The sequence below is a fragment of the Poecilia reticulata genome, linkage group LG20 (assembly GCF_000633615.1).
Source record: "Poecilia reticulata strain Guanapo linkage group LG20, Guppy_female_1.0+MT, whole genome shotgun sequence".
Taxonomy (NCBI): domain Eukaryota; kingdom Metazoa; phylum Chordata; class Actinopteri; order Cyprinodontiformes; family Poeciliidae; genus Poecilia; species Poecilia reticulata.
The window spans coordinates 5,983,121-5,997,628 of NC_024350.1; the positions used below are offsets into that span (position 1 = coordinate 5,983,121).

A 14,508-nucleotide genomic window follows, 5' to 3' on the forward strand; every position below is an offset into this window, starting at 1 on the left:
TGTATATGTATATATATGTATAATTTAACTCTCTCACTTTAGAGGGCAACAGCAGCATGACGCCACCAAGCAGAGAGTCTGCTGAGTACACCAGACCAAGGAAAAGGAAAAAAGCTGCAGATGAGACCCCCAGAAGACGGATCATGGTCTCTCAGTTGGCTGGAGCCTCCAAAAGCTGCCAGGACCCGATCAGAACCATGAGGAGACTGAGGAATAAGACCACAAAGGAGGCAGAGGAATCTTCACCACCGGCCAAGAAGAGGAAGAAGGGACTCCTGCAACGGGTCCTAACCAAAGATCCTCCATCCTCGTTGGACATCAGCTCAGGTTGGCTTGTGCTCGGACTCACACATTTTTTATGATAACAGAATGTTAATATGTCACATTGTTCCTGTTTCTTCTCATTGTTAGAGTCAAGCAGCTTCAGTTCAGTATTTTGCAGCACAGGAGTAGAAGATTTAAGGAAGAGGAAACTGAGGAGGCAGAAGACAGAAATAATGGAGATGGACGAAGAAAGAGTCGATTCCCAAAGAGATCAGAGTAGTGATAGATTTGTAACATAAGCATGCATGAGACAAAACTTCCATAATTAGCTCTGAGATAACATTAGTGTTTTATTTTGATGCTTTGTGATATTTGAACATGTGTTTGTATGTTTAGGTGACTTCCTCGAAAAATATATTGAGCTGGATCAACTGGGAGAAGGAGGCTTTGGATTTGTGTTTTCTGGATATCGGGTAGAGGATAAATTACCTGTAAGGGTTATGATCCACCACCCTCCCCCTCCACCCTCCCCACACACACATTCACTTAAGTACAAAATACTGCATCTCTTAAAGGATATCGTCTCCCTAACATGCTAACCAAAGTCTTGTTTCTATCTTATAGGTGGCTATCAAGCGCATCCCAAAAGAAAATGTGGTCATCAAACATAAGGTAAGTGAGCAACAGCATCTAGCAGTGTTTCTTCTTCTTAGTGGATTCCAGATGCATTGTGGGTTTCTCCTGTTTGTCTGGATGTTTCAGGATGAGAACGGCAGGGAGTTGGCCATGGAGGTGGCTGTCATGCTAGAAATGAGGAACCTAAGCAGTGCACTGTGGCAGTCAGCCTTCGTGACCCTGCTGGACTGGTACGATCTGGAGGAACACCTGATCATTGTGATGGAAAGGCCCATGCCGTCTGACAACCTGTCAGACTACCTTATGGAACACAACGGTTGCCTTAAGGACAAGAAGGCTAAGGTAAGCTGCTGGATGAGTTTTAGAGATTTTGTCAAATGTGCTGCTTTCATTGTTTTGTTTTTCACACTTAATTTGGTTACAGTCAGGGCTATAAATTACAGTACAGAGTAATATCACACATGTCACATGTTTTCAGGTTAGAGTGACAAACTTCAATACATTGTATTCAGATTTTATATAATACAGCACAAAGCACAACATGCCATATTTCAGAAATTAAATGACAAGAATAATGTAAGTTTTTTTTCTACAAAAACATTTTCTAAAAACTGTCCAACCTTATCCTGGCCATTGCCTTCCCACACTATTCCACTCAAAAAAACGTTGCATACAGTACAAAAACATTTAAAGCAGGGTTGGGGGAGACTTTTGCCAGGCAGTACAGTTCTTAACGACACCTGTGACTGTGCTGTTCTTGACCATGTGATGTTTTTCCTTTAGATCATACTGAAACAGCTGGTGGAAGCAGCGCTCTACCTTCAGAATGCAAACATCTTCCATAGGGACATTAAGGTGGAAAATATCCTGATTAAGACCACTGCAGAAGGCTTACAAGTCTATCTGATAGACTTCGGTTTAAGCTGCTTTGATGACAGACGAGAACATGAACTTTTCTGTGGTATGACTGGACCGTAGAACCCGGTCCTTTCTCATTCAGTAATGCAAGTTGTCATTTGTCATTTTACTGGTAGTCTTATTCCTACACATATTTAAGGTACTCCTGATCACTTCCCACTGGACTGGTACGTTAACACTAACTACAGGGCTGGACCTACAACTGTGTGGCAGCTGGGCGTGGTCCTGTATGAAATAGTCCACAGGCATCAGTTCCAGACTTCAAACTTCCTTTCAAAAAAGCTGAAGATCAGCAAAAGGCTCTCCAAGAGTGAGACAAACTTATCAGCATAGCTCACAGCACCAAAAAAATCTGTTCTGTGTTGTTCTGTTTTGTTCCTCTGGCTCTGTTCATCGTTGCTGTTTGACCTTTGACTCTACAGACTGCCAGGATGTTCTGACAAAGTGTCTGAGGGTTGACCCTGAGGAGCGTCCCACACTGGAACAGCTGCGGGGCCACCCGTGGTTTTCGTAGACTGCACACACACACACACTTATGTACACGCACACACACCCACACACACACACACACACACATATGTACACCCACTCACTGCACTTATACATTTTTACTTTTTCTAGCATTCTTGGCAACTTTAGTCTTTTCTCTGGGTGCTCTGGTTTCCTTCGGTTTTCTCTTCCATTGATATCAATCAGTTTGTTTCTGAGTTTTCCTGTTTCCTTCAAATTTCTCCTCTATTCTTGAAATCATGTTTTCTTTTTTTTTTAGCATCATTGACATTTAGAAGCTTATTTTAATATTTATTGACTTTTCCAGGTTTTCCTGTTTCCTTCTTTACTTTCCTTTCATCCATAAATCATTGTTTTTATTTTAATAGGTTATTTTTGTTTTTTCTCCGGGTGCTCCGGTTTGATTATCTAATCCAAACCTCCAATCAGAACAATATTAATAAGGTTAATTAGAGATTCGTGGCTTTTCTCTGAAGGGTTTGTTTTTGTCCTTTTGCTGAAATCTCAAATTCACTTTATAGGTTTGAGATTTTGGGGTTCTTTGATTTCCTTTAGTTTGCTAGACAAGGAATTATCTATTTTTAGAAAAAAATATATATTTTTATTGTGATTTTTGTTTACTTTCCCGGTTCAAAAACATCCATGTTGAGCTACTTGAAGAATATACGTCATGCTTAGCTGTGACTCGGTTCCCATAGGCGGCTTGATTGTCAAAATATTTCCCACATTTTTCAGCCATTGCCCCTTTCTGTGATCTTCAACAGGATTCAGCTGGGATGGAAAATGGACGAATGTTAAGCCTCTCATTCCTGCTGTAATTTCGTGGTGTCTTCTCTTTGTTGTGTTGTTTTCCGTAGTAATCTTCGTCTTTTGTGGGCTGAGTTATTGTGGTTAAGTGATAATTGTCATTTGGTGACACTGGTGTGGGTTTGATGGCTTTGGTTTGGATTGGTTTTCATTTAATTTCAGCTCATTTTGTCTGTGTTGCTGTTGCTGGTTGCTGTTCTGTGGGCCAGGTTGCGTTGCTCGTGGGGGTGTTGTGTAGGTCTCAAAGTTGCGTTCACCATTTGTTTGTGGGATTTCTTTTTTTTTTCTGCCTATACCTCTATTTATTACCTCCTCAAATATTAATATATTTTTGTTTAATAGAAATATGTAAATGTCAAAGTAAATCCCTGTCTGAAAAAATGTTTTCTATAAATATATTTGAAACTGAGATTTTACCCGGTCTGCTGCGCAGACACACACATTCACACATATTTTTCTAATACAGTATTTGTGAACTTATGTAGGTAGGTTTTAATGGTTGGATATATATTTATGTGTATATTTATGGAAAAAGATGTTTTCTCCTTTCTTTTTGCTTGTCATATTTGTTGTCACCATTGTTGACCTCTCAATGTTTTTTGTTTTTTTCAGACTCCAGATCTTTCTACCCAGTGTTCCTGTGTTTGTCTCTCTTTTCTGTCCTCTCCAACCCCAGCCAGTCGAGGCAGACGGCTGCCCGTCCTGAGCCTGGTTCTGCCAGAGTTTTGTCCTGGTGAAAAGGGCTTTTCTCTCCACTGTCGCCCCGTGCTTGCTCAGGACGGGGGATTGCATTAAAGTGAAGCTTTGATGCAATCTGCTGGTTTCCTCCCCTCCGTAGAATCGCCACCTTAACGTGGTGGAGGGGTTTGAGTTACCCCCATGATCCTGAGCTCTGAGTTGCCTGGGACTTTGATCTGTGGCGTGGTCACTTGTGGCAATATACCTTCAGTATAGGGGGGGGGGTCACACCAAGAGCGATTCAAATACTTGGATGGAGTAAAGCTGTAGAGATGATGAACATCTACTGGAGTCAACCTTGCAGCATCAAGGCTGAGCTTTGAAGAAATAGGTGGAGTTTTGTGTAAGCAGGCGTTAAGCCACAGCTGAATGTTGCCACCGAACATTCAAGAATTTCTCCAACATGAAAAAGTAAAATCGACATTCCAGGTATGTTTTTGATGAGGGAATAACATTACAAAATTATTTGTACCCCTGGCAGGTGATCGCCATTGCAAGTCACAACCAATATTCACACAAGCACACAAACTGGATTCCTAATAAATTGTCTCAATCTTAATGGGGAAGTATTATGTGTTTTCCAGCCACATAATGCCATTTTTTATCTCGGAAGATTGGAAACTGCAGCTCAGAGGAGGCGATGCTGGGTCCACCAAGGTGTTTCCTGCAACTGAATGGTTACCATGGAGGTTAAAGGATTTCTCAAGCATGCATGAAAGACTCAAAGCAACACTACATGTATGTTTTTGATGACAGAATATCAAAATAACATGATGCAAAGTTAAAATAAAAGTAAATTTTACATAATATTGCACCTTGAATGATAGTTTAATATTCACAAATATACCCTTAGAATCCAAAAATATATTATTTTGCTCATTCTAGAATGTCTCTTTCCAGCTTCCCATTGCTTCCTGAAGTCTGGTGACAGATACCATGGACTAACTTCCCCACTTCTGGGTTTAAACGGAGCAACGCCTCGGTTTATTTGCTTCTAATGTGTGCACAGTGCAGCAGACTTGCCACTGTTCATGGTCACTCCTGCAGCAATTTAAGTGAGATTGTGCGTTATGATTACACTGTAATCACAGAGGAAGAGAATTCATTACGGCCTCTGGAGTGAGCAATGGTTACTTCAGAATCCAATTAACTAAAGCAAACACACTGCATCAGTTAGCAGGCGCACGCTGCCTGCGCTCGCCCCACACTGGGACGAATAACACGCGCTCCACATGGAGGGGGCTGAAAGAAGAAGTGTATGATGAGCACTTCAGAGCCAATCACATGACTAACTTTGCTTTGATGTTTTTGCTTCTTGTGAGCAAAGCCTCCATGCAGAGAGAAAGAGAGAGAGATGGAGGAGGGGGGATAAGGATGAGTTTATTTGGCAATCATTCCCATAAACAGAAACTGTTTATGGCTCTTCTGAGAGGATTCTCACGTGGCTGTGGCTCTCTGCAAATGCATCTGAAATACCATTTGCTTTGAGAAGTGGCTGCGCAGCTGGCATGAAGACGGCATTTGTAAAGGTTATGATGCAGAGTTTTAATAAGTGGCTCTGGAATTGACTGTACAAACGGCAGCAATCGGTTCCCTGACGTTCCCTTTAGTTTCAGAGTTCTTAGGTCAGAGATAAGCCATTTAATAATAAAGTAAACAAAAAGAGCTCAATATGAAATGTGGAGCCTTTAGCTTTTTGTTTTGTTTTTTTAGTTACTGTCATCTGAGATTTAAAACAGGTTTCCTAACTGAATTCAATGATGTTCTGAGTAAACATGGGACGATCATTGGGATTTTGATTCAGTTCTGATTTCTGCTGATTTTCACATACAAAGTGATGATAACTTTGATTCTTCAGCTTGTTTTATTTTGACTTAATATAAGCATATATCTGGACCAACCCATAATATACTTTATCTCCCTTTTCATTTGGCCACTTTTATTGTTTCTAAGTGTAACTCTAGGATGAATACACTACTTTAATTTGATTTTTTTCCAATTTGAATATTTTTCTTTCAGTTCTTCATCATTCATATATGAATATGATGCTCATTTTCAAGGCAATTACAAGCAAACATGACTCTCCTCAGTTTTATCCCAGTTAGACACCAATAGTGGAAACTGTGAACATGCTGAGCTCTGCAGTTTGTGCCAAACTCTTCATAAAGGTTCTCCTGAACTCACAACATGAATGAAATTGTCGTTGCTTCTTTATACTTTGGAAGATTTCCTAATGCTCTAAAACGTGCTGTGGTAACGTTATTGGATTGTAATTATCAAGAAACATTGGCTGAAATGTGTTATTCTAACAATTTCTTAATTTGCCATTTGTAGGCAAAAAGCTGTATAAGATTAACTGCATTAGTTGTGCAGGAATTTTAAAATATTAATCCCTGACATCATATCAAAAACCTAAGTTTGACTTTAAGTTGCGGTCTTGATTTTTAGAAACGCATATAAATTCACACACTGCATGTTACCACCTTAGAAATGAATCTAAAGTCAGATCTTTCCTGACAGCCTAATGTAGAATAAAAACTGATCCGCATCTTCATTTCTGACTGTAACAGTTTTTGCCAGAATTTTCCTAATCCCTTACTAAACTTAAGCAGATATGAAACACTGTAGCAAGACTTTTAACCAAAACAATAATGCATATTACGCCCATCTTAAATCTCTAATCTGGCCACAGTTAAACAAAGTTAAACAATAAGTAAAATATTACTTATTGTATTGAAGCTTTCAAACTACATGGCCCCAAGGGTTTTGGTCCAAACCCTTCCACCCCCCAATATCTCAACCAAAAAGAAAAGGAGAACAAAATTATATTAAAGGAAATCAGAAGTAGTGACTCCACCATGCTGCCACCACGAGCAGAGAACTGTACTCTGTAAACATGTAGGTCAAATGAAAAAAATACAGAACATATTGAAGAACCACTTTTACACTTTTGTCCACCTATCAGACATGTGAAGATGATGTTCTGTCTTGACCAGGCTTGTTGAATGACTGAAGATGATAGAGGACGGCACTCTGTCCTGCCTGCCATCTTTTGGATGCTGGCTTCAGGGTTTATTGGAACACCTCACACTTTGTTACACACAGTCCAGACGACTCTTTGATTTTCCATGGAGGTGCAGTGTGACAGCGGTGGGGAGGGATCTGCCTTCCCACCACTGTACCTTTGTCAAAACTGAAAAAGAAAGCACTGCCATTTGTTATTCTTTATAAGCATCATTACTTTCATTGGGAACTATTTTTTTTCTCTTCATATAATGGTAATATTAACCCCTCACTGCCTGAATTTGTTTACATATATAAGCCTAAAACATATCCACACCCCAACAGTTTTAGATTGAAATTAATTTTAATTCATCTGAGAAGATTGTTTATGATAGAAATGGAGGCAGGCACAATATAGGGCGTATGGAAAAAAGTATGTTATTTACATTCTATTAAGAATGACGCAGTGATGTAAGGAGAGGATCATAGCTAGTGAGGCACCGACTTAATTATAATCAGATTTACAAATCTAGACCCCTGCATGTTATTGTTTACGTAAGGAAATTTTGCGCATGCGTACAATGTTGGAGGGCAAAACGACTATTCTTTAACATGTGATGCTTAGCCGCGCCGCCGCTGCAGAATAATTCCATTATCTTTCAATCAAACTTAGACATGTAGATTATTAATTTCGTGCTGTGCTTAACAGCAAAGGGAGAAGCAGTTAAAGTACAACTCAAAACCACGTCTTTCTCGCTCTCTGTATCAGCGCAGCTTCTGTATGGCTAGATCGCTGTTACAGTCTCTTACTCTGCAGTTGTGTAGTCACAGTGTCTGGGTTCATGAGCGCCCCCAGCGATGAGGCACGAGAACTGCCTGCCTCACCTCGTATCTGTTCTCTGCCGTTTCTGATCGCTCCTTAGCACACGAGACACATTACACACACAGTTGGTGACAATAAAAACACAGTACATTAAATACATAAGCTAAATTATGGAAAATCAGTTCATACATTAAATGTTTTTAACCATTTTATTGGGGACGTACAGACAGGAGACAGGAGGAGCATGCTCTCATAGAATGGCAGCCAGTGCAGATAGCGAGAGGTTGCGGAATCCCAGGTGAGGCAGCAGCGAGCTGTGCCTCACCGGCTTCGCTTCCAAGCATTTGAATGGGAAAATGAGACAATTCAGCGATTTTGAAGAAGAAAAATCAGATTTGGTTAAATGAAATTAAAAATAGGTACTTTATAGTACAAACCACCGGGTGAACATATCTTTATAAATGATTTTATTATTTATTATTTTTCCATGATGACCGCCTCTGACCGCACGTCACTGGACTGACTTGTAAAAGTATTTCTCCTCAATACATTTGAGGCCATTTTGCAGGTTTCCTTTGGTATTTTAATGATGCTCAAAGTTTCTGAGATGGAATGGCCTCCAGTAGGTCTACAGGTGTGTCTTACTGGGGCAAAAATACTTTAACCAAACTACCAACAACACTGGAAGTGGAGCTACATTTGGCACTTTTCAAGTTTTTACGTCTTGAAAAGTTGACCTTAAGGGTGGGTGATATAGGCTTAGAAATGTATCACAATTTTAGTCATACAATCGTGATGACGATCAAAATAATTATTAAAATCTACTTCCTACGTAATTTTTAGGTATCTGTATGTCTGTGACTGAAAGGCACAATGTTCACAGTGTCACTAAATAAAAACAACATTCCAATTTCAAATGGGCTTCTTCTTCAAAATGCCACTTACACAGATAGAAATAATGTTTAAATTTACTGATATTTACTGATGCGATCATGGAACAAACAGAAAATTGTAAAATAGCATTTATGATTATACTGTAAGTTTTTATTTTTTTCATAAAGCATCGTTAATTGGAATTAATCAAGAGAACAATAAATCAAAATTCTTATTGTGATAAAACATTTTGCACAAAAAATGGTACAACAAATGTCCACCCCTAGATGGCCTGCAATAGAAAAAAAAAACACTCAAATGATCACTGATGCCTCAGTAACAGATCCAGTAATTTGTCACTGGGGAGCATCGTTATCCAAAGTACTGCTACCAATTGTTTGCCAACTCAAACAAGTGAGTGTTGACATTCATAATCTACCTTTTTTATGGTGATTTGTACCACCTAATTACAATATTTTGATTGAAAGAGTGAAGAAAAAACAATGACATGAGGCTCGTATTGAGTTTGTCCATCTAGACATGCATATCTCCCGTGTATTCACCCTGCTGCTCTTCTTTCCACCCTGAAAGAACCAAACAGACAGCTTAGAGTTCACTTTAATTAGATTTAACATGTGTTCTAACAGAACACAATGCATCTTTTGGCATTTGCATGACAATGCCCTCTAATTGTGCTTTCGCTTAATTTGTTTTTAATAGCCAAAGCAGCAGTGTCTGATTATATCCAAAATGGATCACTGTCAGTGAGCGTTCTCCTCTCTCCTCTCCCTGTCTCTGTGGTACTCCCTTCTTCTCACCGAGAATACGGCTCAAACGGCCCACGTGCAGAGTTATTCGCAAGTATCATTAACCCTCCTGACTCTTCATTGTGTTGTTTTCCCTCTGGGAAATGGAATCCACACTCATTTTGATGAAGAACTGCAGTGGATCCTTTGTTTGGGCACCAGATGGGAAGAGACCGATACTTGATTGTGTGAATGTGGCTGTGCCCTGAACGCTGCAGTAAATAGGACTGCATAATGGTCACTTCTCTTCAACTCTCTGAAGCCCTTTTCTCTCTGCCACTAAACCTAAATAAGGTGCAACAATTTTCCCAGGAGCGGGGGACTTGACACGGACCTGCTGCTTGTGGCTGAAGGACTGATCTCAAAACTCCGAGCCAATTCAATTGCATGCTTACTCTGGACACAGACATCACTATACACTCTATAATCAGGGATGCTGAAACTGAATTGAACTCAATATTGACCAAAAAGGGGAAAAAAAACCCTCTTTTGTCTTGAGCTGAAAATAGCAATGAATTGTTGCAGTTCAGTTCTCTCAACATGAAAGTCTCTGATGACTGCATTTTATCAATAAAAAAAGCATCTAGCTCTTCCATATTTCTACAGTTCTAAAAATGTTGCATGTACAAAATATGGCTTAAAAGAAATATTGCTTCAAAGTTTAATGCCTAGAAACTGTGCCTCTGTCTTCAGGAAGTCATCTCAACATGTCTTCTCTAGTAAACCTTTAACAATGTTTCTGCCAGCGTTGCTCTGAGCAGCAGCTCCTATAATGAGCTCAGCAGGTGTGCAGCTCCACCAGGTGTTTGCTAATTGTTGCTGGTTAGTCTGAAGGAGCTGAGTGAGGGTTTTTCTGTGAGGCCGAAGTTTGCAGGCTGCAACTCCAAGGAGGAGCTGGGCCTTGAAGGTGGGGCTAAGTCCACCCAGGCGTTTTGTACAGCTGAACGGTTGAAAGAATCAAGGCAGCACTACAGGTATGGTTTTGATGAGGGAATAATATGAAACTGAAAAAGGTTGATTTTCCACCAGTATATTACAATAGTTACTTTACTCAAACATTTTAAGGCAGTTGCAGTTACCTTCAAATGTTTGAGTAAAGTAACTATTGTAATATACTGGTGGAAGAAGTCCAAACCTATGGAGGACCAAAACTGACATAATAAATAAAAGAATAAATATATATCCAACATATTTAAATCAAAGAAACATATCAATAAAAGAATAAATATCCAACATAATAATAAAAGAATAAATATAAACATAAAAGTAGAAATATATAAATAAAAGTATATCCTACATAATAATAAATAAAACAATATATTTTGATAAGAAATCAAAGCATAAATATACATTTTCTTTTTCATTTCCCCTTACACATGAGTTTTCGTCAAGAAAAATAGATATTTTGCTTTGATTTTTTTTGCTTCTCCCTTTTCTGCTCGCTGTTTTTCCGTTTGCTGTATTATTTGCTCGCTGTGTTTCTGCTGCATCGTTATGTTAATGAGGTGGGCTGCCTTCTATGTCCAGCTCTTCTACTATTGGTCAATAAACAGGAAAGGGAACAATCCTTGTGCATATCGATTGTGAATGCCTGCGCTTCACAGTGATGTCAGACAATGGCCGCCATAACTCGAAATGGTGTATCTTTACTTCCGGTGTGAAACCTGACTGAAAAATTCACGAATACTCATTATCTTAAGGATACAATAAAAGGTAAGGTTATTAACAGCATTTAAGTGTTAGATAGCTGTTATTACTCATTGTCAATTCACCATTCTCTCACTCTGTATAAAATAAACAGCCTCCGATCGGAGAGTGAACCAGCTAGCAGCAGCTTTAGCCACAGTTAATATACACCGCTCTGTCAGTGCTGTAACGATTAGAGATTCACTTTATCAACTTTAATAACACAGCATTTAAGTGTTAGATAACCATTATTACTCATCGTCAATCCACCATTCTCTGACTGTGTATATAATAAACAGACTCCGATCGGAGAGTAAACCAGCTAGCAGCAGCTTTAGCCACAGTTAGGAAACATAAACACCGCTGCCTTTCAGTGCTGTTTTGTTAAGTTTCACTAAAATCACTGACATCTTCCAATACTGTTGTTTAGAAAAACATTTTAAAGATTGATTTAAGCATCATCTGCCAAATAATTTACATATTCTGATGTGATTCATAATTTCTCCATTTGTTTTGTTGTCAATCTTTCTCAACAGTAGCCGACCTAACAACCCACCATATCTGGGATGGTCTTGTTCCTCTGGCCATGGCAGGTTCAGTTAATCAGCTGTGGGACATCTGCTGCCTAGTCAAACTATCATGGGCCTCTTTGATAGAGAAAATGTATTTACAAACGCATAGAAATAAAAAAAAGACGTAAATGGGTTGTGTAGGAATAGAGCCCTTTAAATAAAGTCACCAAAGCGCTTAGAGCTACATTCAGTCATTCACCCATTCATACACTGATGGTTGCAAGTTACACCAGATGCTTTTCCATTAATTATATAATTGAGTAGTCTGGCATTTCAAAAATAAATTGGCTTAATGAAAACAGCAGTTTAGAAAAAAACAAAAATATTTTGATGAAAAGTTTTGGTGCAAGGATGAAGGATTTGTACCTTACACTGGCCACAGGGAAAGAAACGAGGCTGCCATTCAGTTTGCACCACCCCACCACCACTAGTAGCCAAGGTGGGTGTGTAACCCAAGAACATGGCAACTGAGATGGATGGAGCAGGGTTGGAACCAGTAACACACCAGTTACAGGACAAACCCTTACACCTCCTGAACTACTGGTGCTGGAAATTTAAATCGACAAAACTAAATTGCACACGACCCCGTGAAACGGAAGTGCAACTTCTCATATACTCACACGTTAGACCAGAGGTGGGGACTCGAGTCACATGACTTGGACTCGAGTCAGACTTGAGTCATTAAAATCACGACTTGAGACTTGAAAAAATGCTCAAAGACTCAGACTTGACTTTGACTTTCATGCCATTGATTTGGGACTTGACTCGACTTGAAGCTGTTTACTTGAAAAGACTTGATATTTTTTACTCAAAGTCTTAAAATTTAAAACACATTATAAAGTGGCGTCATTAATTAATTTCACTCATTCCGTATCAAAATGCGCAGACCGTCCCTCTGTTTCTCTTCTCTCCTTATGTATGTATTTGTGCTCAGCTGCAGCTCAACCAATCAAATTAACAGGATTTGGACATTTAAAAAAACGCGGCGACGCTGCAGAGCTCAGGGAACGAAAGACGAAATAACCGCTCAAATATGCTTCCGCGAGTAATTTCTTTTGGCTATGTAGGTTATGAACTTTCGAATAAAAAACGAACTGCAACTTGCAAAACATGCAAGAGAATATCTGATGGAGATGCCACGACGTCCAACTTTGTCTGGCATTTGAAGCTTCACAAAGATCGATAGGTGGCACTTTACTTTGCTGTAAGACAGTTGACTTTAGCTAACTTCGTGTTAGCATGTGTACTCTGGGTTAAATTGGTGATGATTTACCATAAAACCGGTCCTTCAAATGCCTCCATAAATAATGTGCACCGTGTTATTAGCTCAGGAAGCCGGTGGCTAGTGAGCGGGGCTCCGGAACAGAAAGCAGATTCTGGACCTGAACTCAGGGAACAGAGTCTCTCTGTCCCATCATGATGATGAGCCGGTCCAGTATCATCTAAGGATGGTTGGTGTATCTGAAGACATCTACGTTGGGAAATTATATTGACAATTTAATGTTTACCGTCAGTCAGTGCATTAAGTCAACTGTTTTTGACTTAATGCACTGACTGACTGTCACATGTCGCACAGAACCCATTTCCAAGTAGTATAGCTTTGCTGGAAAAACAAAAAGAAAATCCCGTTTTTTTGGCCATCTTTCAAAAATTTCTGTGAAAATAAAAATTGCACAATCTCACTGACCCAGAATATAACACTAAGTGGGATAATTAACTGAGTAAGACATAAAATAATGAGCTTGTTATTTTGTGTTTAGTGATTCTGACCAGCTTGATTATTGATTTTATCAATATTGAGATGTGAAATTGGCTGTAGATTTAACCCACTTGGTCTGACACATTTATTTTATCACATCCAAATTCAAAACCACTACACTTTATTTGCAATGATTTAGATTTTTTTAAAAGTGGTTTATTTGTTAAAACAGACCAAATACAGTGACTGTCCCAAATAAATTTTGTGTTTAGAATATCTGGCCCATATTTACGGAGGACTGAAACTAACATACTTGGAAATAAAAGCAGAAAAATAAATGCACCAGACCTTCCTGAGTTCACTTGTGATAACTTTATATACTTATTTCATTTTTTGAAAACTTTTTTATTGAACATCAAGTTTAACAGAACTACACAATAAAGAGGTCCAATTAAAAAAAAAAATTATACTTTGTGTTCTGCTGCACATGTTCTATCATTTGAGATAAATACAGATTTTAAAAAGAACAAATGGTCAATTTGAATTTTATGTATAATTGCAAATTATTAACCTTCCTATGGTGTTAGGGTCCCTACGGACCCGTTTTGAGTTTTAGCATGCATAAAAGTACTTCATACATTTGTTTTTTGCGTTGAAACTTTTTGACTTTGTCAGGGACTTCCATTTAAACAAAGTAAAATACATTTTTTTTTTTTTACTAAATTATAAAGTGCTCTGGTGAAAAAAATGACTTTTGTGGTGTTCGGGTCATTTCTGACCCGGTTAAAATTTTCGATTATAAAACAATAAAAAAATGCCAAAAATGAAATCATAAACACACAATCAACCAACAGCCTCTTCCTCCAACCACTTGAAGTTCATTTAGGGGCTTTTCTCTTTGMCTTTTTGCGAGAACAAACAAAGGGAGACATTTCCAGGCTTGTCAAGCCATTTGAGTGTAGACGTGGTGACTTGCAGAGTACACATCTCCAATTCACAGGATGCAACAATGAGGAGAAGATTCACTGTAAATGAAGCTTTGGATCACATCTTTGCTGCAAATGAGGSAGAGGACACACAGGATTTTAGCGATGGAGATAAGTGACAAAAAGCCCATAATCATCCTGGACTACAACAAAAACAAAGGAGGAGTGGACAATCTGGACAAGCTGA

The 14,508-nt window shown here is 38.9% G+C and overlaps 1 protein-coding gene across 4 annotated transcripts in view; it reads left to right on the top strand.

Annotated features, from left to right (window-relative positions):
* Positions 1-5,564, top strand: part of LOC103482366 (serine/threonine-protein kinase pim-1-like) — a 6,410-nt gene extending 846 nt beyond the window's left edge. Inside the window, exons 2-11 of one of the 4 annotated variants that reach the window (XM_017301753.1) lie at positions 43-327; positions 412-540; positions 661-755; positions 889-936; positions 1,027-1,242; positions 1,684-1,861; positions 1,958-2,128; positions 2,241-4,302; positions 4,458-4,611; positions 4,774-5,564. In XM_017301753.1, coding sequence (XP_017157242.1) covers positions 43-327; positions 412-540; positions 661-755; positions 889-936; positions 1,027-1,242; positions 1,684-1,861; positions 1,958-2,128; positions 2,241-2,332 — 1,214 coding nt within the window. In that variant the 3' untranslated portion in view covers positions 2,333-4,302; positions 4,458-4,611; positions 4,774-5,564. Of the gene's footprint in view, positions 1-42; positions 328-411; positions 541-660; positions 756-888; positions 937-1,026; positions 1,243-1,683; positions 1,862-1,957; positions 2,129-2,240; positions 4,612-4,758 lie in introns of all 4 variants that reach the window. The other 3 variants (XM_017301754.1, XM_017301752.1, XM_008438493.2) reach the window with 3 other exon arrangements.
* Positions 5,565-14,508: the final 8,944 nt, after the last annotated feature.